The following is a 20,980-nucleotide window of genomic DNA, read 5'->3' as shown; positions in this document are numbered from 1 at the left end:
TAGATATAGACATATATAAAACATATATGTCTATATATAGAGAGATCTATATAGATTCAGGAATATATAATATTGTGTATGCTTTGAAATTTTATGCAAATCATTATGTATCAATCTACAGTCTACTTTTCTCCCCAGTATTTTTGACACTTAAGTTTATTTATTCATTTTAACTACACAATGGTATTCAATTATTGATAAATACACAATATATTGACTCCTTATTTTGTTGATGGAGAATTAGGTTGCTTTGTTATAACACTGCAATGAACATTCTTGCACATTTCTGCTAGATATATGTGAGTTTTTCCCTTTTTACAATTTTAATTTTCATTAGTTAACATATGGTGAAATATTGGTTTCAGAAGTAGAATTCGGTGATTTATCACTTATATACAATCCCCAGTGCTCATCACCAATGCCCTTAGTACCCATCATCCATCTAGCCCATCTCCCACCCACCCCCTTCTGTCCACCCTCCATTTGTCCTCTATCATTAAGAGTCTCTTGTAGTTTGTTTCCCTCTTCTCTAGCTCCCCTTCCCAGTAAGTTCATCTGTTTTGTTTCTTAAATTCCACATATAAGTGAAATAATATATTTGTCTTTGCTTGACTTATTTCGCTTAGCATAATACATTCTAGCTCCATCCATGTCATTGCAAAAGGCCAGATTTCATTCTTTTGGATTGTTGAGTAATATTCCATTGTATATAATATACCACATCTTTATTCATCAGTTGATGGACATTTGGGCTCTCTCCATAATTTGGCTATTGTTGATAATGCTGCTATAAGCATTAGGGTGCATGTACCCCTTTGAGTCTGTATTTTTGTGTTCTGTGCATAAATAGCTAATAGTGCAATTGCTGGATTACAGGGTAGTTCTATTTTTAGTTTCTTGAGGAACCTCCATACTGTTCTCCAGAGTTGGCTTCACCTGTTTGCATTCCCAATGATAGTGCAAGAGAGTTCCCCTTTCTTTGAATAGTTGCCAACAATTGTTTCCTGTGTTAATTTTAGACATTCTAGGGCTATGAGATGATATCTCATTGTGGTTTTGATTTGTTTTTCCCTGATGATGAGTGATGTTGAACATCTTTTCATGTGTTAGTCAGTCATCTGGATGTCTTCTTTGGAAAAGTGTCTATTCATGTCTTTCTTGATTGGGTTGTTTTTTGGGTGTTGAGTTTGATAAGTTCTACATAGATTTTGGACACTAAACCTTTATCAGATATGTCGTTTGCAAGCATCTTCTCTTACTCTGTAGGCTGACTTTTAGTTTTGTTGATTGTTTCCTTTGCTGTATAGAGGCTTTTTATCTTGATAGTTCATGTTTGCTTTTGTTTCCTTGCTTTTGGTGATGTGTCTAGTAAAAAGTTACTGTGGTGAGGTCAAAGAGGTTGCTGCCTGTGTTCTCCTCCAGGATTTTGATGGTTTCCTGTTTCACATTTAGGTCTTTCATCCATTTTGAATTTACTTTTGTGTACGGTGTAAGAAAGTGGTCCAGTTTCATTCTTCTGCATGTTGCCATCCAGTATTCTCAACACCATTTGCTGAAGAGAATGTCCTTTTTACACTGGATACTCTTCCCTGCTTTGTCAAAACTGAGTTGACCACATAGTTGTGGGTCCATTTCTGGGTTGTCTTTTCTGTTCCATTGATCTGTGTGTCTCTTTTTGTGCTAGTACCATACTGTTTTAATGACTATAGCTTTGTAATAGAACTTGAAATCTGAAATTGTGATGCCTCCAGTCTTTTTCTATTTCAGAATTACTTTGGCTACTTGGGGTCTTTTGTGGTTCCATACGAATTTTAGGTTTATTCTAGCTCTGCAAAAAATGCTAGTGGTATTTTGATAGGTATTACATCAAATGTGTAGCTTGCTCTGGGTAGTATAGGCATTTTAACAATGTTTGTTCTTCCAATCCATGAGCATGGAATGCTTTTGCATGTCCTCTTCAATTTCTTTCACAAGTGTTGTATAGTTTTCATAGTATAGATCTTTTACCGCTTTAGTTAGGTTTATTCCTAGATATCTTATTGTTTTGGGTGCAATTGCAAATGAAATTGATTCCTTGATTGTTTTCCCCTGCTACTACATTAATGATGTATAGAAATGCAACAGATATGTGCATGTTGATTTTATATCCTGTAACTTTGCTGAATTCATGTACTAGTTCTATTAATTTTTTGGTGGAATCTTTTGGGTTTTCTACATAGTGTATCATGTCATCTGTGAAGAATGAAAGATCGACTTCTTCCTTGCAGATTTGGATTCCTTTTATTTAATTTTGTTGTCTGATTGCTGAGGCTAAGAATTCCTGTACTATGTTAAATAATAATGGTGAGAGTGGACGTCTTTGTCTTTTTCTTATCATAGGGGAAAGGCTCTCAGTTTTTCCCCATCAAGGATGATATTAGCTGTGAGCCTTTCATATATGGTCTTTATAATGTTTAGGTGTGTTCCAGTCATCTCTACTTTGTTGAAGGTTTTTATCCAGAAAGGGTGCTATATTTTGTCAAATGTTTTTTCTGCATCTATTAACAGGATAGGATTCTTTTTATTCATGTAGTATATCACATTGATTGATTTGTGAATATTGAACCATCCCTACAGTCCAGGTATATATCCCACTGGATCATGGTGAATAATTCTTTTAACATACTGTTGAATTCAATTTGTTAGTACTTGTTGAGAATTTTTGCCTCCATGTTCATGAGGAATATTTGCCTGTAATTATTTTTAGTGGCTTCTTTGGTTTTGGAATCAAGGTAATGTTAGCTTTGTAGAATGAGTTTGGAAGTTTTCCTATTTCTATTTTTTGGAACAGTTTGAGAAGAATAGGTATTACGTCTTCTTAAATTTCTGGTAGAACTCTCTTGGGAAAGCATCTGGCCCAGGACTCTTTTTTGTTGGGACAGTTTTGATTACTGTTTTAATTTCCTTGCTGGTTATGGGTCTGTTCAAATTTTCTATTTCTTCCTGTTTCAGTTTTGGTAGTGTGCGAGTTTCTAGGAATTTGTCGATTTCTTCCAAATTGTTGTTTGTTGGCATATAATTTTTCATAGTATTCTCTTATAATTGTGTTTCTTTCATGTTGGTTGTGATCTCTCCTCCTTCCTTTGTGATTTATCTATTTCGGTATTTTCTCTTTTCTTTTCGAGAAGTCTGGCTAGGGGTTTATCAATTTTGTTAATTCTTTCAAAAAACCAGCTCTTAGTTTTGTTGATCTGTTCTATTGTTTTGTTTCTATATCATTTATTTTTTCTCTAATCTTTATTATTTCCCTTCTGCTGGCTTTAGGCTTTATTTGCTGTTCTTTTTCAAGGTCCTTTAGGTGTAAAGTTAGGTTGCATTTTTGGGATCTTTCTGGCTTCTTCTTGAGAAAGGCCTGAATTACAACATATTTCTTTCTTAGGGCTGCATCCCAAAGGGTTTGTGCTGTCGTGTTTTCATTTCATTTGTTTCCACGTATTCTTTCAATTCTTCTTTAATAGGATGTTAACCTCCATGTATTTGAGGGTTTTCCACATTTTTTTAAATCTTGTGGTGGACTTAAAGTTTCATAGCATTGTGATGTGAAAATACGCGTGCTATATATCAATCTTTTTGTATCTGTTGAGGACTGATTTGTGTCCCAGTATGTGATCTATTCTGGAGAATGTTCCATGTGCACTCAAGAAGAATGTGTATTCTGCTGCTTTAGGATGAAATGTTCTGAATATATTTGTAAGTCCATCTGGTTCAGTGTGTCATTCAAAGCCATTTTTCCCTTGTTGATGTTTTGCTTAGGTGACCTGTCCATTGCTGTAAGTGGAGGTGTTAACGTCCTGTATTATTACTTCATTATTATCAATGAGTTCTTTATGTTTGTGATTTATTTATTTGGGTGCTTCCAAGTTGAGAACATATTTACAATTGTTAGATCTTCTTGATGGTTAGACCCCTTAGAGAGTTATGACGTACCTAGGAATGGATTTACTGGGCCATGGATTTATATGCCTTCCATTTTACTAAATGGCATTTTAAACTTAGTAAATACTCTCATCTGCAATGAATGAGAGTTCCCATTATGCTACAACTTTACCAACCCTTGATATTGTTAACCTTTCAGTTAAAATGTAATGGGTTCATGAAATCATGCTTTTGTTTTACTTCACATTTCTCTCATTTCAAATTAAATTGAACAGCTTTGATATATATATATACTTTTATATATATATATATACACACAAATTAATATTTCAAATGAAATTGAACAGCTTTGATATATATATATTTGTGTGTTTTTATATATATATATATATATACACACACATATATGGTTCTATAAATTGCTCACTTTTGCCCATTAAAAAAATTAAAACTCTTCTCCTTACATTCTGGATATTAATCTTTTGGTTATATGCATCACAAACCTCTTCCTTTCTTGTAGCTTACCGGTTCCTATTTTCATCATATCCTTTTTGTAAACTTCTATAACAATTATATGTGTAAAGTTTTATTTAAGAACTCATCTCTATGGGGTGCCTGGGTGGCTCAGTCAGTTAAGTGTCCGACTTCAGCTCAGGTTGTAATCTCACAGTTTGTGGGTTCGAGCCCTGCATTGGGCTCAGAGATTGGAGCCTGTTTCAGATTCTGTGTCTCCCTCTCTCTCTGACCCTCCCCTGCTCACGCTGTGTGTCTCTCTCTCTCTCAGAAATAAAACGTTAAAAATTTGTTTAAAAAAGGAACTCATCTCTGCCCTAAGATCATAAAGATGTTACCCTGTATTTCCTTTCAAAAAAATTTTTTTCTTCAAAAAATTTTTTAAAGTTTGTTTTCAAATATAAGCCTTAAACCTAGAAATAATTTTTTTACAGGATGTGAGGTTGGGATTTATTTTTCTGGTATGGAAGACCAACTGTGCCATTGTACTCACTTGTATGGTTCATCTTTTCTCCAGTGTTCCACTTCTGTCAAATGTCAACTTTCATTTCATGGGCTCTTTAGAGCTCTTTAGAGCATGGAATTGCTCTAATGCACTTTGGTTTATATTCATTCACCAAAACCACACAATGGTTCTGATAGAATCAGTCCGCTCTAGTAGGATGTGTCTCCTCATGTTCTATTCAAAACTGCCTTGGATATTTTTGACCCTTCTTCATTCACACTGATTTGAAATTAAGATAGAGCACATTAAAGATGTCTGCTCCATGCTAGGTTGTTTTTTTGTCATTAATGGGATGCTGAACTTTAGCATGTAATCTTCCTTCTTATATTAACACAACCATAGTTGTTATAATCAATTTTAATAAGTGATTTTCTATTGTTAAATCATCCTTATATTCCTGGGATAAACTCCTTTGGTTATGAATTGTATCATTATATTAGCTGGATTCAGGTTGCTAATATTTACATCTATTTTCTTGAGACCTATAATTTCCTTCCTTATTTTGTCCTTGTCTGGTTTTGGTATCAGGATTATTATTATGGGAGCAAACCATCTAGGCTTAGAGCAGAAATTAAATATAAAATGAAGACACGGAGGATCTTTGCTTTCTGATTCATTGCTTTCTGCACTTTATCCTTTTTAAATCTGAGTTGAAAGCTTAGCTCATTAATTTGGAGACCTTATCCTTTTACAATATATTTATTTAAAACTATAAATTCCTCTTCAGTACTACCTTAGCTACATTCTCATGTTTTAATAGTTTTGTTTCCATTTAGTTGTAAATTTTTTTTCATTTATTTAAATCATTATATTTTTAATTTTAAAACAAGGTGAGTTTTCTTTTTTAAGTCCCATTTTCATAAATAATTTCTAACAACTGCATTACAGTCAGAAAATGTGGTCTATATGTATGGGCTCTTTAGTATTTCTTGAACCTTGCTTTGTGGGCTACTGTATAATCAATTGTTGTAAATGTTTCAGTTGGGCTTGAAAAAAATATGCATTCTCTAATTATTTGGTACGGTTTATTAGATTAAGTTTATCATACTGTATCAGCTATATTCTTGCTAAAAATTTGCCAGTTTTCTTAATCACTGAGAATTTGTTAAAAACACTGTCAAATTTTATTTATTTTGAGGTCATTAACATAGACTCATTTTAAAGTTCTTCATATCCAAATTATGTATTAAATAAGAAATCTGTTTTCTAGTATTCTCTTCTGGAGTGGATTTAATTTCCAAGATTAGCCAGAACGTGTTCTTCTGACAAATAGAGTGTCATTGTATTGCATATGCTATATTTGTGATTTTTATAACTCTCTAAGAATTACAGCCATTTTCCATCTGGTCAGACAAAGCAAGAATGATCACAATGTAATGGCTGTTCAATTCTGAATAGGACAATTGAGATATCTTCTTGCCTGAATGCTTTAAGTAATAGGACATAGATCATTTCTCTTTTACGGTTTAGGTAGAGTTTCTAGAAAAAAAGATGACCATATGACTATTTCCTATTATTCTAACATATGATAACCATAAAGCAGAGAGTGTGCTTTCCTCCTAGTATGTGGGACTCTTTTTGGCAATCAATTTATACCACCCATACACGCAGGAAAGGAGATGCCTACTAATCAAGTGCCATCTGGGCGAAGCGAGTTTAATTTCTAGACTACTATTGTTGCTGATGAGGAAGACTAGTAGTTGTGATCTGAAAGGCAGTCACAAAACAATGTACCACATGCCTCAGTGTGGCAGTCTTTAGGTACTACACTCACATCACTTCATCAATCTGTTCAAAAGCACTTTGCCAAAAATAGATTTTAATTTGAAAATAACAGAAGTTTTGAATATTATTTTGCTAGGAAAATACGTTTGGTATTAGGTTAGGGAATTTCTAAAGAGAGACAAAGAATGAGTTGATATTCACCACTCACCAAGACTATTTTGTTTTCCCCATAAATGTATACATGTCATATATCAAATTCATCAAATAAACTTAAATTGAAGAAAAAAATTCACAACTACTAAAGTATTTATGTAGTGTAACAAAGTTGGGATAAAGGGTTTCCCTCCTTTTCAGTTTTTGGATTTGATTTAACATTGCTTTCTTAGACCCCCAGGAAAACCTGGAATGTTAGATTTTTTTTTTTTTAGAATTGGCATTACTGGGTCTAAAAAAAGATATCTTTTACATTTTTTACATGTGTTTTTGTTCTATAATCACTATAGAGGACCTAAGAATAATAACCATATTCAACAAGGGCACATCGGGAGAACAAATCATGTTACAGCTGAGGCCATAGGAAGGACAGAGTTACTAGTCAAGCTGCAGAATAGCTTCACCGGGACTGATGTAAAGCTATTCAGGGTGGAACAGAGTTGTAGTACCAAAACATGTGTATTTTAACACTAAGAAAGTATTTAAAATTTGATACTATGAAAATTAGAGGAGAATTTTCAAGGATATTTTAAAAAGGAGGCTTTAGCTATAAAGATATTTGATGTCACACTGTAAGAAGCTCATTTAATGCAAAATGGTAACTAAATAATAGTTTGAAAGCAATATGAGCAAAAAGATTCTGTGAATGAAGGATGGAGAACTGGAAAAGCATACGCTAATCCTTTAAATTCTAAATACTTTTATGCTTAATTTATAATCAGAACTGCCCAGGGATTAATATAACAGAGCAAGTAATGAATGAAAAATCTATATTTTCTAAGCAAAATATAAATATTTGAAGTGCTCGGCGTCACCAGGAAGACTATAATATCAGGTGCATGTCAACTCTACTTTTTCCATTTAATACCAGCCTTATTTCTAGAGCTTTTATATGAGATTGCCTAGTAACAATGGTTGGTTATATTTATTTACTCAGGAACAACAGAGTAGAGGCTAGGACCAATTTTGTGGCATTATGAAAATCTACTATACCATAATGTTTTACCTACTAAAAGAAAGTATTGTTGTTTTCAGTTTGTAGGTCTCCAGTTTACACAAATTTCCGTTATCACAGTTTAAGTAACATCAGTTCTCCAAAAACCACAATTCAAATTATAGTCACCATGTTAGATCTTTCATTTAAAAATCACTATGTAAATAACAGATGGGCATCAAGGTCTGTGACCAATTATGCCACTTCTTTTAAAGTTAGTGAGTGGGTGGATTGGTCACTGTGCGTCTGTTTTTCAATTTACACACTGACAGCAAAGTGTAAGGTTGTGTTTCCCACCTATGCGGCATTTTGCAAAAATGGATGATGGTGAGTGGGAATAGGTTAAGAGATGAAAGTGTAGCAGAAGAATAAAAAGTGATAATGTAGAGGTGAAATTTGAATCAAATGTAAATGGAGCTATAGAAGAAATGGCTGACCGCAGGAATGCTGACATGGTCACCATGTCATTAAGCTACAGGGACTAAATGAAGCCAAACTTGGGGACATAAATGAGAAAAGTGCTTGTGATGAAAAAAGGGAAGAAGATCCAGAAGAAAAAATGCTGTCAATATTTCACATTAAATGAACTCTTGTAGATATTTTATGATTTGAAATTGCAAAGGGAAAAAAAATGGATGCTGATTCAAATTAAAAAAAGAGTATGCCAGTTTGGCACAGCATAAAAAAGGTGCTGACTTCATGTAAGTTATATAATGAGAAGGCAAGCACTATCCAAACTACCCATAACTTTTTTGACAAAGAAACAAGACAATATTTTCAATTTTAAGTCACAGTGCAATAAATACTAGTTTTACTATGTTTTTAATCATTTCCCTATGTATTTATAACAAAGAGAGTTTTTTTTTAACTTTTGACAAAAATAGAGGTCATAGGACAAACATAATTTTCCTCATTGATTTTTTAAGATAGGTTTTTATTGCTTCAGCTTGCATGGTCACTTTCACAGTCCTGCGCTACTCGGAAGAAAAGCAAGGACTGTCTGTAGAAACGACGTCCAGAACATCCTCAAATACTGGACAGTGGAGTAAAATGGATGCAATCGATTTAAATTTAATCAAATTAAACATTAATATATACCCTGCCAGAAGATATTATAAATTGAATAAAAGGGTGAGAGAGCTGGGTTGGAGGATGCAAAGGGTTAAAGAGCAGACTGGGGAGGATGTATAATCTGGGGAGTTAAAGGTGCTAACAGGCTGGTAGAAAACAAAACATTGTAATTACCACTGCAGGCAGTGAGCAAAGTCAGACAACTTGAAAATACAGATTATTTTTATAAGATAAACTTTTATTATTATGCAATTATGAACAAATGCTTACTCATCTGTACTCATATTTGATCCAGTCTTAATAACCCTCTTAGTTACTTATTTATTCCCTGGCTTCAGGCTCTTTTATACATACAATTTAAGTTCTCTTCTCTAAAAGGTTTATTTTTAGTGATACATTGTTTTGAACCAAAACTTTGAGTTTCATACCTATATTTGATTGTTTTACATTTTTATCTTTAGTTACCAGCGAGACATAACAAGACTGAAAGGGGTGGTTAGCCAAAGGAGTATTCCTCAGAAAGCTTTTTGATCCTCAGACAAAGAGTCCCGTCCAGAAAGCCTTCCCAATTGAAGGACTTCTCCCACAACCACCAAGACGCTTTGTCCTATACACATAACCCACCATAGTCTCCAAATATTTCTACTTACCCTGCCCAGAATCATCACCTGGTTCTTAGAATATAACTCCCCCTTCTCTGCAAGTCTCCATTCCTATTTTTGGCTATTTGAATTATCTACATAGAACATAAAACCTCTAAGGTCTGCTTATTTGTTTCCTTCTCCTTATAGATCTATTCTAGGTGACTTTCTTTGATGAATTTAATGTATGTAGCATTCCTCTTAGCCCATGACAAATTTAAGAATACTTTCTTACCAACAGGCAGGATTTAAGTTTGTATTTAAATTTTAGTTAGTATATAGTGTATTATTATTTTCAGGTGCACCATTAAGTGATTCATCACTTACATAAAACACCCAGTGCTCATCACTACCAGTGGTTTCCTTCACCCATCACCCATTTAACTCATCCCGTGCCCACTGCCCTCCTGTGACCCTCTTGCTCTCTACAGTTAAAAGTCTGTTTCCTGTGGTGCCTGGGTGGCTCAGTCGGTTGAACGTCTGACTTTGGCTAAGGTCATGATCTCACAGTTGGTGAGTCTGAGTCCCGTGTCAGGCTCTCTGCTGTCAGCACAGTGCCCGTTTCGTATCCTCTGTCTCGCTCTCTCTCTGCCCCTCTCCTGCTCATTATCTCTCTAATTATACTAATTAAAAATAAAATGAAATAAAAGTCTGTTTCCTGGTGTGTCTCTCTTCCCCCTGCCCCCATAGTATTTCTTAAAGCTCTTTTTTGGTTTCTTGGTGAAGGGGCATGTGTAGAACACAATTCAATAGTAGCTCCACCAAGTCTGCTTCCTCTTTTCCCTCCGCCTACAAAACCCCACAGTACCATGAATAGAACATTAGTGATGGTTCTGCTAAGCTGGTATAAGCAAGCATTTAACAAAAGAAAGATTTTGCAATCTAAGCATACCTCTCTTTGTTTCCTTGAGACATAAAAATTTGTGATATGAATACTAGAAAAAAGAGAGAGGTTCAAGTATTAAAATCAGAAGTGATGGCTCTTTTTCAACATAATTTTCAATGTAGAAGATAAAAACCCACAATCATATCATGTATTTTGCCTTTTAAAAATGTCTGCTAACCAGCAGTTGAGATAATGAACTATCTTTATAGGTTGATAATGATTACAATTTGAACAATTTTCAGAATAACAAAATAATGAAGCCTATCTCATCATTTATGCCAGGTGGTTTGCTTTTGTATCACTGTTCTCTGAGCTTTGTGTGTCCGAGATGTTCATGGACCCATCTGTTAGGCTGGAGTGGGGAGCAGAAGAGGAATGGGCTCTCAGGGCACAGCACGGGAAATTCCATCTGGCTGACAAAAAGGCCATGTGGAACCAGAGCCTCATCTTGATACTTCTGGTGTCCACAGCAGAGAGAGTCAGGGTCAGGTGAGGATTATACAGCAGGGAAGAAAAAGCAACAATAAAACTGCCTCTGATTCTCTAGGCAAGACACAGCACCTGGCTCCAGAGAGCATGGAATCCAGGAATAGGAGACCTGGGTACGATTTTCATAATAAATTTTTCATTTTGAGATATAATTATAAGAATACAAAGAAATCCTATGTACCCTTTCCTACTTCCTCCAAATGGTAACATCTTCAGGAGCTACAGTATAATATTATAATCAGAATACTAACATTAGTCAAGACACAGAATTTTCCATCACCGCAGGCACGCCCATGATGCCCTTGTACGGCCACATTCACTTTCTTCCCATCTGCACCTCTTCTTGATCCCAGCAACCACTAATCTGTTCTCCAGTGCAGTAATTTTATCACTTCATGAATATTATATAAATGAAACCACACAGTATGTATCTATTTGGGGTTGGTTATTCATTCAGCATAACTCTCTGGAGACTCATTTAGGTTGCTTTGTGTTTCCATAGTTTGTTCCTTTTTATTGCTCAGTAGTGTTCCATGGTATGAATGTACTAGTTTGTTTACTCATTTGGGCATGGAAGGCTATCTGGATTGTTCTCAGGTTTTAAAGGCTATGATAAATACAGATGCTATAAACATTTACATGTAGGTTTTTCAGCAAACATTTGTTTTAATTTCTCTAGGATAAATGCCAAGGGTGCAATTACTGGGTCATATGGTAGTTGCAAGTCGAGTTTTAAAAGAAGTTGTGTGGAAGGGCTGACTCACTCTACTGTACACCTAAAAACATTACACTGTATATTAACTGGAATTTAAATAAAACCTTAAAAACAATAAACCATTAACTTTTAAAGAGTTAGCGCTATCACTTTACATTACCACCGGCAATGTAGGACTGATCAAGTTATTCCATATTCTCCCAAGCATCTGGTGGTAGGGTCTCTCTCTCTGTCTCTAATTTTATTTTAGTCATTCTGACAGGTGTGTAGGGATAGCTTTTTGTAGCTTTAATTTGCGTTGCCTTAATGGCAACTTTTTATGTGTTTCTCCGTCTGTATACTCTTTGGTAAAATGTCTCCTTAGGCCTTTGCCCATTTTCTGACTAAATCGCTTGCTTTCTTTGTGTCAAGCTTTGAATTTTTATACTTCAAATCTGAGTCCTTTATCAGATGTGTGGTTTGCATATATTTCCTCCCAGCTTGTAGTCACAAGGCCCTTTGGAGGCAGCTGGTGAACTCCGAAATGTCCCCCCAGCCGGTCCTGGAGCAGCTGTGGGCTGCCCTGCTGGTGGTATGTGAAAGTAGGCCACATGTGCCAGGAGTCTCTGGGTTTCCCTGGGTGACCCTCAGGTGCACTGCAGTGGTGGCATTCATAGTAAATAGTGGACACAGTTTAAGAAGAGAAGAGGGGCTTCTTAAGAGAGAATGTGCCCAGGAGGAAGCATCTGGGAAAGTGCGGAGGGGACGGGACCAGAGGCACAAGCCATGGAGCTCTCACGTCACCGGTGTGGGAGGCCAGTCGTCTCCCGCTACAAACCCTTGCTCTGGCTGCCCTGAATGAAAATCTCAGCTGTGCACCTGCTGAAGGGAATTCAGAGAAACCAACCTGTGAGCCTTTCCTAACTGACTGATGAAAACCCCATCTTGGAAGCACTGCAGGAGGATACCCTGTGGGAGGAAAATAACAGAAGGCTCAAATGATAGCCTTGATCTGCAGGGAAGGCTGGCCCTCCTGATCCAGGAAACTGGCAGCTGCACGCAGAGAGCACAGGAAAAGGCAGAGAGGAAGTAAGGCAGGAGCCTCCCACGCCAGGATGCCAGTGAGGATGGGAGCCAGTTCAAGACCCTAGGCCAGACCATGCTGAAGATGCTGCATGTGTTGGAGTTCCTTAGATATCACAGAGAAGGTTGGGGCTCAGAAGGAGAGGGGAGGAGGAGAGTGGAAACTGATGATGGCTCCATTCATCTGTCAGGAGTCCATCAGAAGGGAGTCACTGACCATGGCCATGCCACTGTGCTCTTGGACTCGTGCCATGTGGAGAAAGAGTTGTCCAGAGAACTGATGGAGGAAAACCAGAGGATTGCGGGGCTCAGAGGACAAATAACCAGCCTCCAAGCTGATTAAGTGTCTTTTCGCATTGAAAATGCCCACCTGGAAAGTGAGATTCAGAAGTTCCAGCTGAAGCTCAAAACACAGCCTGAGATGTGGGAAGAGCGCATCCTGCAACTGGAGAGAAAGTCGGCAGAGGAGAAAACACACCTCGTGGAAATGGAGAAGCAACCTCCCGAGAGGCATTGGAGCCTGAATGCACCTCTACAGGAAGATGGCTGAGGACCCGGGCAGAGAACTTCAGAGAGCCACCTCCTTTTATGAGGTCTTTCTGTGTGAGGAGAGGGATTGCAAGAGCCAGAGGGTGGCTCTGACAGTAGAGTGAGCTCTACAAGCTAAGGACAGAATCCATTGCCTCAGGCAGAGGCTGGCCCAGTTAGGCCCAGGGTCCAGCCTGTCCCACAGCGACAAGTGCCTCCAGTCATGCTCTTCTGCCTCTAGCCTCCCGCTGCCTTCAAGGGTGGGGGCTCCCCTGCATCGCCAGGGACAAGCAGAGGTGTGCTGGGAGGGCTCTGGGGCCTGGGGTCACCTGCAGGTCTACTCAGCTTCCGAGCAGCCATCACCGCCTACAACCACCGCACACCAGCACCTGTGCTTCCCTCCAGCCAGACCCATTGTGCCTTGTAGCTCAGACCCTCCCTCTTATTTAACTGATACTACATAGTTCTTAGTCAAGTTCCCTACAGCAGTGTGACTGAGGTAGTATTTTTCAATAAATGTTTGTTAAATGTAAAAAAATAAAATAAAAACACCAAATTGCTGATACTACTGCTACTGAGAGTAGATTTTATTAAGTGATTATATGCCAAGCACTCTATTAAGTCTTTTACATGTATTATGTAATTTAATTTTCCCAATAACCCATTATGTGTCGCACATTATTACTGAGGTTCAGAGAGGTTAAACAACTTGCCACGAAATCACAAAGCTAGTAAACTGCAGAGCTGGCATTCCAATCCAGGGTTTTCTAACTACTAACTGGTGTGCAAGTAACTTATGCAATCTGATATTCTGTAAGGATCCCAGAAGGGCCTGATGCAAATATTATAGTGGTAGCTATGGGGAAAATCCCACCAAAGTACGATGGACAGCCTCTAAGGGGTCTCCAATGATTCCCATCTTTGGGATTCATACTCTGTGTAATCAACCCCCCCTCCCCTCCCCACCATGGATGGAGGTGTCTGGAACTGCTGAGTCACTTCTAATTGACAGAATAGGGCAAAACTGATACGATGTGCCTGCTGAGGTTAGTTTACAAAGAGGCTTGTTTCCATTTGGGGCCTGCTCTCTCTCAGTCTCTCGTCCATCCTGAGGGAAGCCAGGTGGTGTGTTGTGAGCTGTATTATGGTGAGGCCCATGTGGCAAGGACTGAATGTCTCTTACTCATAGCCCTGTTAGCAGCCATATGAGTGAGCTCAAAAACAGATCTGCCTCACGCAAGCCCGGAGATGACTGAAGGTCCAGCTGACTCCTTGACTGCAGCCTTGTGAGAGACCCTGAGCCACAGGTACGCGGCTAGTCACACCAGGATGGCTGACCCACAGAAACGGTCAGGTTATAAATGTTGTTTTAAGGTGTTCACTTTGGGGAAAGCATTCAAGAAAGAGAGAAAACAAAACTATGAACCCAAAGTTTTGGCTTCTTATATGACCTTCTCTCAAGGGACTGAAATTCCAGAGAAATCAAGAGATGGTAGAATCTAGTAGACTCGGGTAGGAGGTGTAAGAGGACCTCTCCTCTGTTCACCATGTGTCTGAGAGGCTATCACCTGACTTGACCCTCACCTGCCAACAGCCTGCAGATGCAGGGAAGACAACTGGCAGTGTGGCCAAGAGTCAGCCGAGAGAGGGCGGACACAGCATTCCAGAGCCTCCTAGAAGGCAAAGAGCAAGCCCAGAGGCTCCCTGGGACCCTAGAGAAGGCATGGAAGCAGGATGAGTTGCGAGCCTGGGACTTGGTCATGGGACTTCTGTGGTGGAGGGGAGGTGGCCTGTGAAAGAGACACTACCTGGAGCCCCTTCTTGGACCAGTGTATAAAAGACGCTTGAATGAGTGTATAAAAGATGATGTTCTAATGCTTGGCAGGTTTAAAGTTATTTAAACCTTTGACGTCCCCTTTCCTCTAGTCCCCGATACCACCATTAGTGGGAATGGGGGGCTTCAAAGCAGGATGGGAGCATCCCCTACGAGCCTGTGCTGTGAACGTCACTGCTTCCGCCTGAGCAGCCCCACTGCTGCCACAGGACAGATGGACAAGTGACCCTAAGGCTTCTTTTCCCAGTTTCTGGTCGTTGCCCTGACTCAGATGGGAGACTTAAGTAACTAGGTGGAGGAGCAGGTGGACAGCCATAAACAAGAGAGAGAGAGGCGTGGAAATGGCTAGACTCGCCTACGTGCTCGCAGACGATCTGGTGGAAGAGAGATGAAGCTTTTCTTTACTCATCTTTGGTGAAATGGAGCCTAGACTTAATTGATACTTCTTGTTCTTACTCCAAAATCAACTACCCTTGATCGTTCGTCATTATATATGCCTCATCCTTCTGCTGTGGTTAAACTGTGTCCTCCTCTGCTTTGGAAACTTAGCTTGGGTTATGGACCTGCCATATATGGTTCTACAGATTGTGCACTGAAAAAATCCAGGTGCTACTATTTATATCCTATGAGATGATTTGACAAGTCATCTCCCAGAAATCTTTCCACATCATAACTAGCGGATTCTCATTATTCCCACTCATTAACAAATATTTGAAGACTAAGTGCCAGCTAGTGTTCTCGGTTCCAAAGATTTAGCAAGGAACAAAGTAGAGTCTCTGCCCTTGGCAGTGGTATAGGAAGAGACACACAATAATCACATGAGTAAAGCAAGCACAGGTGGGGGTTAGGTAAAATGTTTGGGAGAGACATTCTTAGGTTCTTCAATGGTACACAGGACCACAGTTTATAAACAACAGATGTTCTATATGTAACCATTTTCCCTCCTTTCCCTTTTGAAATGTAAGACAGCAAAAAATAGGCCGTATGTGCTAACAATGGGTATTTAACACAAGATAATAGAGTTAATTTCTTATTAGATTTTACATTTGTCCTACCAGGATGAAATGTTATTTTAATAAAATATGAATTCTTTAATACAATGAGTGGCAATAGTTTAAAATTTTTCATTATATCATTTATAAAATTAAGGAAACTTATGTGGGTTTGGTGGAGGCAGAGAGGCAGGTTTTTGCAAACTTAGTACATCTTTGACATTTGTGAGGGGCATTTTCCCAACACTAGGAGTGCTCTCAAAATCACAAACCTCAGGAGGGCACATAATTTTCCCACAAAATACTGTGAAACAGAACTAAAATATTTAAAGTTCTTTTGTATGCTTAATAGTTCCTTGTACATACAGGGCTAAAGAAATTTGTAGGGTTGTTTTCTGGCTTAGAACCTTCATATCCTTAGACTTCTTCACTTTTATTACCAGGACTAGTGGTTGATTTTCTTTTTTAGAATCTTAGAAAATACTAACAATTTAAGAAATAACCTTGAAAGTCATTGCATTCTTGATAATGGATAGAAAGTATCAAAACATATCAAGATGTTGGTCCATAACGTTGGCCCATGCATGAGTTAGAGACCTACTGAATACACTAGCCTCAGAGGACTTAGGATTTAAATGAAGCCTTTGGATAATAAGAAACCGCTATGAATCTTCAGTAACTTCAGTAACTAGGGTTACTGAAAAGTACTAAAACTGAATGCAAAATCCACAGACGCCAAAGGTCTTTGGGATTACACTGCAGATCCATAGCAGGAGAGCAAAATGCAATTGCTTGCTCATCCCTTTATTGTTAAAGTGTATGTGAGATCATTGTGATATGTGATATAGAATTTTTCAAGTTGGACGGTGTATGAGAAACCCATCTAGAGTACCATAAATTGAATGTTTAGCTTTTTGCCACATACCAACTACCTGGCTGGTTTCTAATTTGTCCTCAAATTCATAAATGCTCTGAAACTGATTCTTTCTCTTTAATGAGGGTTGATAACCCCAACCTCCAAGGGCAGAGGTGAGGATAAACTGAGCCAGGGTTATAAAAGGTCTTCAGAAACATGAAAGTGACCCAGCAAAATCAAAGTGTTATCATTCAATCAGGTATTGCTGGCTTCAAGTAGCTGGTTTTGCTACTTGAACGGAATAAAAACACGTGGGAAGCATCGATTAGCTGAAATGGACATTGTATGAAGGGTTTAACTTACTTCTTTTACAAACCACTGACAAAAGGCAGGACCAATCCATTCTCTTGCATGAATACCACAGTCTATCCAGACAGCTCTTTTGTAAGTTCGTGATCTTCTGCCCAGCTGAAAACAAGAGTGTTCATAGTAACCAAGTCAGGCTTTTAGATTCACTGACAAGCACAATTTAATAAGGTGTCAGCATAGTTCTTCACTATAGCTTGATTCATTAGGTAACCCACAAAAAAGGTAAAGAGATTTCCTATCTTTTCAGAAGTGCAGCCTTGTTAAGGAAGAAACAATGACATTATTGTCTGAATTACAAAACTAATAACTGGAAAAAACACAAAAAAGGGCAATTCTTAAATAGGGTTGCTTCTCCTTCACAATGTGACTATTACGTAAAATGCTAAATACTCCTTCCTCCAAGCATTCCAAGAGAATCAGCATCAAAATCCCAAGGAGTTTTTCTTCAAGTAATAACTATGTTTCATACGTGGACAAAGTCAAATTTTATTACAACACAAAATGGAAAAGCAAAGCAATTTGATTTGTAGAATCAAATGACAGATTTTTCTTTATAATCTTTAAGTAATCAATATTACTTAAATGTGGTTTCTAACTCAGTAATGAATAGGTAGCTATTAACATTATATTCATAGGGAATCTAGTTTTCGTTTATTACTTCACTCAACTAACACTTCAGGAAATCCTTTTGGGACATTGTACTTGACACTGGAGATTCAAAGAAGACAAGGAATCTATATGCTGGTAGGAAGGGCAGACATGGGAATAATCAATCATTATGATGTGAACATGCATAAGTTGCTCAGGGAACATGGGAGGAGTTATGTGTAATTTTCCTGGGGAGTAGGAGAAGGCTTTTCAGAGGAGAAACACTTGAGTACTTGAGTAAGACTTGGAGCTTGCTCAGCAGACTAGTTAGAAGAAGGCATCTCAAGCTTGGAAGAGAATCTGGGCACATCCTCTTTGAAGAATGGGCTTTTGGAGTATGAGGAAGAAACGGTAGGTGGACACAGAAGTGTGTATGTATGTGAAAGAGACACGGAGGAGTGAGCACAAGCACACTAACAGTAGTGATGGAGGAGAGTATGAGAGGGGAGAGGATGGGACATGAAAGCAAGTTTAGTACTGAGGCTCTTACTACTATAGTTCAGGGAGAAGAGATCCAGAGATAAATTAGGGCAACAGCAGGGAAGACAAGAGAAGGAATTGGAGCAGATCCAAAAGATATTAGAAGAGAAAAATGTCAGTTCTTGGTGGTAGATTTAAAGGAAGTGGTGAAAACAAGGGAGAGGAATGTAGGGTGATGCTCATATTTCTTGGCTACAATCACAGTGATGGCATTCTGAGCATGAGGTCCTTTTGTGAATATTCAGATGAGAAGGTCAAGTAGGCAACGGAATATGAATGTAAAGCTCCAGAAAGTGGACTTCATGGAATAGGAAAGTCTGGAATGATTACTGAGACCACAGGATGGATGTGTTCATCTAGAGAGGTTAGGAGACGGAGAGCACATCCGAGCATAGAGTTCCGGGATGAAAAGAACCCACTGGAAGGGCAGGAGGAGAAGAACGAGTGAATGAGACCTGAGGGTATGGTCAGAGAGACAGGAAAAGAACCAACTAGGAGTCATTACTGGTCTTATCAAGACAAGTTTTGGAGGAGCTGTGGGGACAAAGGCCAGTGAGTCTGGATGGGAAGGGAAGAAATAGAGACAGTGATAGAGGGAAATTCTTTTTAAAGCTTTTTTTAACTTTGCTTTGAGAGAGTGATAGTGTACACATGAGCAGCGGAGGAGCAGAGAAAGTGGGGGGGCGGAGGGGGAGGGAGGGAGGGAGGGAGGGAGGGGGAGAGAGAGAGAGAGAGAGAGAGAGAGAGAGAGAGAGAGAGATATAAGCAGACTCTGCACTGTCAGTACAGAACCAGATATGGGCATGAACTCACAAGCAGCGAGACCACGATATGAGCCAAAGTCGGATGCTTACCNATAGAGACAGTGATAGAGGGAAATTCTTTTTAAAGCTTTTTTTAACTTTGCTTTGAGAGAGTGATAGTGTACACATGAGCAGCGGAGGAGCAGAGAGGGGGGGGGGGGGGGGGGGGGGGGGGGGGGAGGGAGGGAGGGAGGGAGAGAGAGAGAGAGAGAGAGAGAGAGAGAGAGAGAGAGAATTATAAGCAGACTCTGCACTGTCAGTACAGAACCAGATATGGGCATGAACTCACAAGCAGCGAGACCACGATATGAGCCAAAGTCGGATGCTTACCAACTGGGCCACCCAGCCTCCCCTATACGGAAATATTTTTAGATGTTTAGCTGAGAAGGGATGGAGAGCTCTGGGTCAGTAGCTAGAAGAGAATGCAGGGTCAACAGAGGAAGAATGCATACCTTCTTACAAATTTATGTAGTTTTGCACTGGTTCACCTTAAGTAGGACCAGCTTGCAAATAATTTTAAAGGCCATTATGTTTAAGTGCATCAATAACTCTCAATATGTTAGAAACAGCACTGTCTGGAATACTCAATGGTAAAAATTAAATATGGCCCAAAAATCTAAGGGAATTTTTTTTTTCTTAAATTAAGATGACTTTAAATATGAGACGCTGTGAAAGACCATTTCATTTCTTTTCTCCATAAGTCAAACTTGAAAAGGATGAATGTTTAATAAATACTTATTTTGTTAATGATTTATTTTTACCTTTAAAACAAAAAGAGACCTTCCCTCATATGATTTTCCAATAGAGAACACATGAATGAGGCCTGAATGGGTTTTATTCAGATGATGCATCCAATTTTGAATCTAAAAGCAGATAAATAAAAACCACGTCAGACTTTCACAATTATGGAGCCTTCAGAGAACAAAAGGTAACAAAAGACAACAATAGGTCTGAGAACTCAAAGGGCATACATGGCTATAAAGCTGAACAAAAATCAATTTTGTGTTTTTAATTTTCTTCAAGATATTAAGATTATATTTTATTTTCTGTCTTTAAGAATAGTAGCTTCATGAAATGGGCAGAAGATATGAACTGACACTTCTCCAAAGAGGACATCCAGATGGCCAACAGATACATGAAACGATGCTCAGCATCCCTCCTCATCAGGGAAATACACATCAAAACCACACTGAGATACCACCTCATGCCGGTCAGAGTGGCTGAAATGAGCAAATCAGACAATTCTAGATGCTGGCGAGGATGTGGAGACACGGGCACCCTCCACTGTTGGTGGGAATGTAAACTGGTGCAGCCCCTCTGGAAAGCAGTGTGGAGGTTCCTCAAAAAATTAACAATAGATCTCCCCTAGGACCCAGGAATAGCACTGCTAGGAATTTACCCAAGGGATACAGGAGTGCTGATGCATAGGGTCACATGGACCCCAATATTCACAGCAGCATGCTCAACAATGGCCAAAACATGGAAAGAGCCTAAGTGTCCATCAACTGACGAATGGATCAAGAAGATGTGGTTCATCTATACGATGGAATACTATATGGCAATGAGAAACAATGAAATCTGGCCATGTTTAGCAACATGGATGAACTTGAGGGTGTTATGCTGAGCGAAATAAGTCAGACAGAGAAGGAAAGATACCATATGTTTGCATGTATAGGAGGATTCGGAGGAACTTAATGGAGGACCATGGGGGAGAAGAAGGGGAAAAATAGTGGGGGAGAGG

The 20,980-nt window shown here is 38.6% G+C and overlaps 1 protein-coding gene across 1 annotated transcript in view; it reads right to left on the bottom strand.

The window, feature by feature from the left end:
* Nucleotides 1-20,980, bottom strand: part of CPA6 (carboxypeptidase A6) — a 346,125-nt gene that overhangs the window by 50,680 nt on the left and 274,465 nt on the right. The window contains exons 5-6 of the mRNA XM_039246989.1: nucleotides 20,001-20,102; nucleotides 17,303-17,407 (exon numbers count right to left, since the gene is read on the bottom strand). Coding sequence (XP_039102920.1) covers nucleotides 17,303-17,407; nucleotides 20,001-20,102 — 207 coding nt within the window. The remainder of the gene's footprint in view (nucleotides 1-17,302; nucleotides 17,408-20,000; nucleotides 20,103-20,980) is intronic.

The sequence above is a fragment of the Hyaena hyaena genome, unplaced genomic scaffold (assembly GCF_003009895.1).
Source record: "Hyaena hyaena isolate Hyena2069 unplaced genomic scaffold, ASM300989v1 scaffold_287, whole genome shotgun sequence".
NCBI lineage: Eukaryota > Metazoa > Chordata > Mammalia > Carnivora > Hyaenidae > Hyaena > Hyaena hyaena.
Note: the sequence above shows the minus strand (reverse complement) of the source record. Positions and strands in the feature narration are given on the sequence as shown.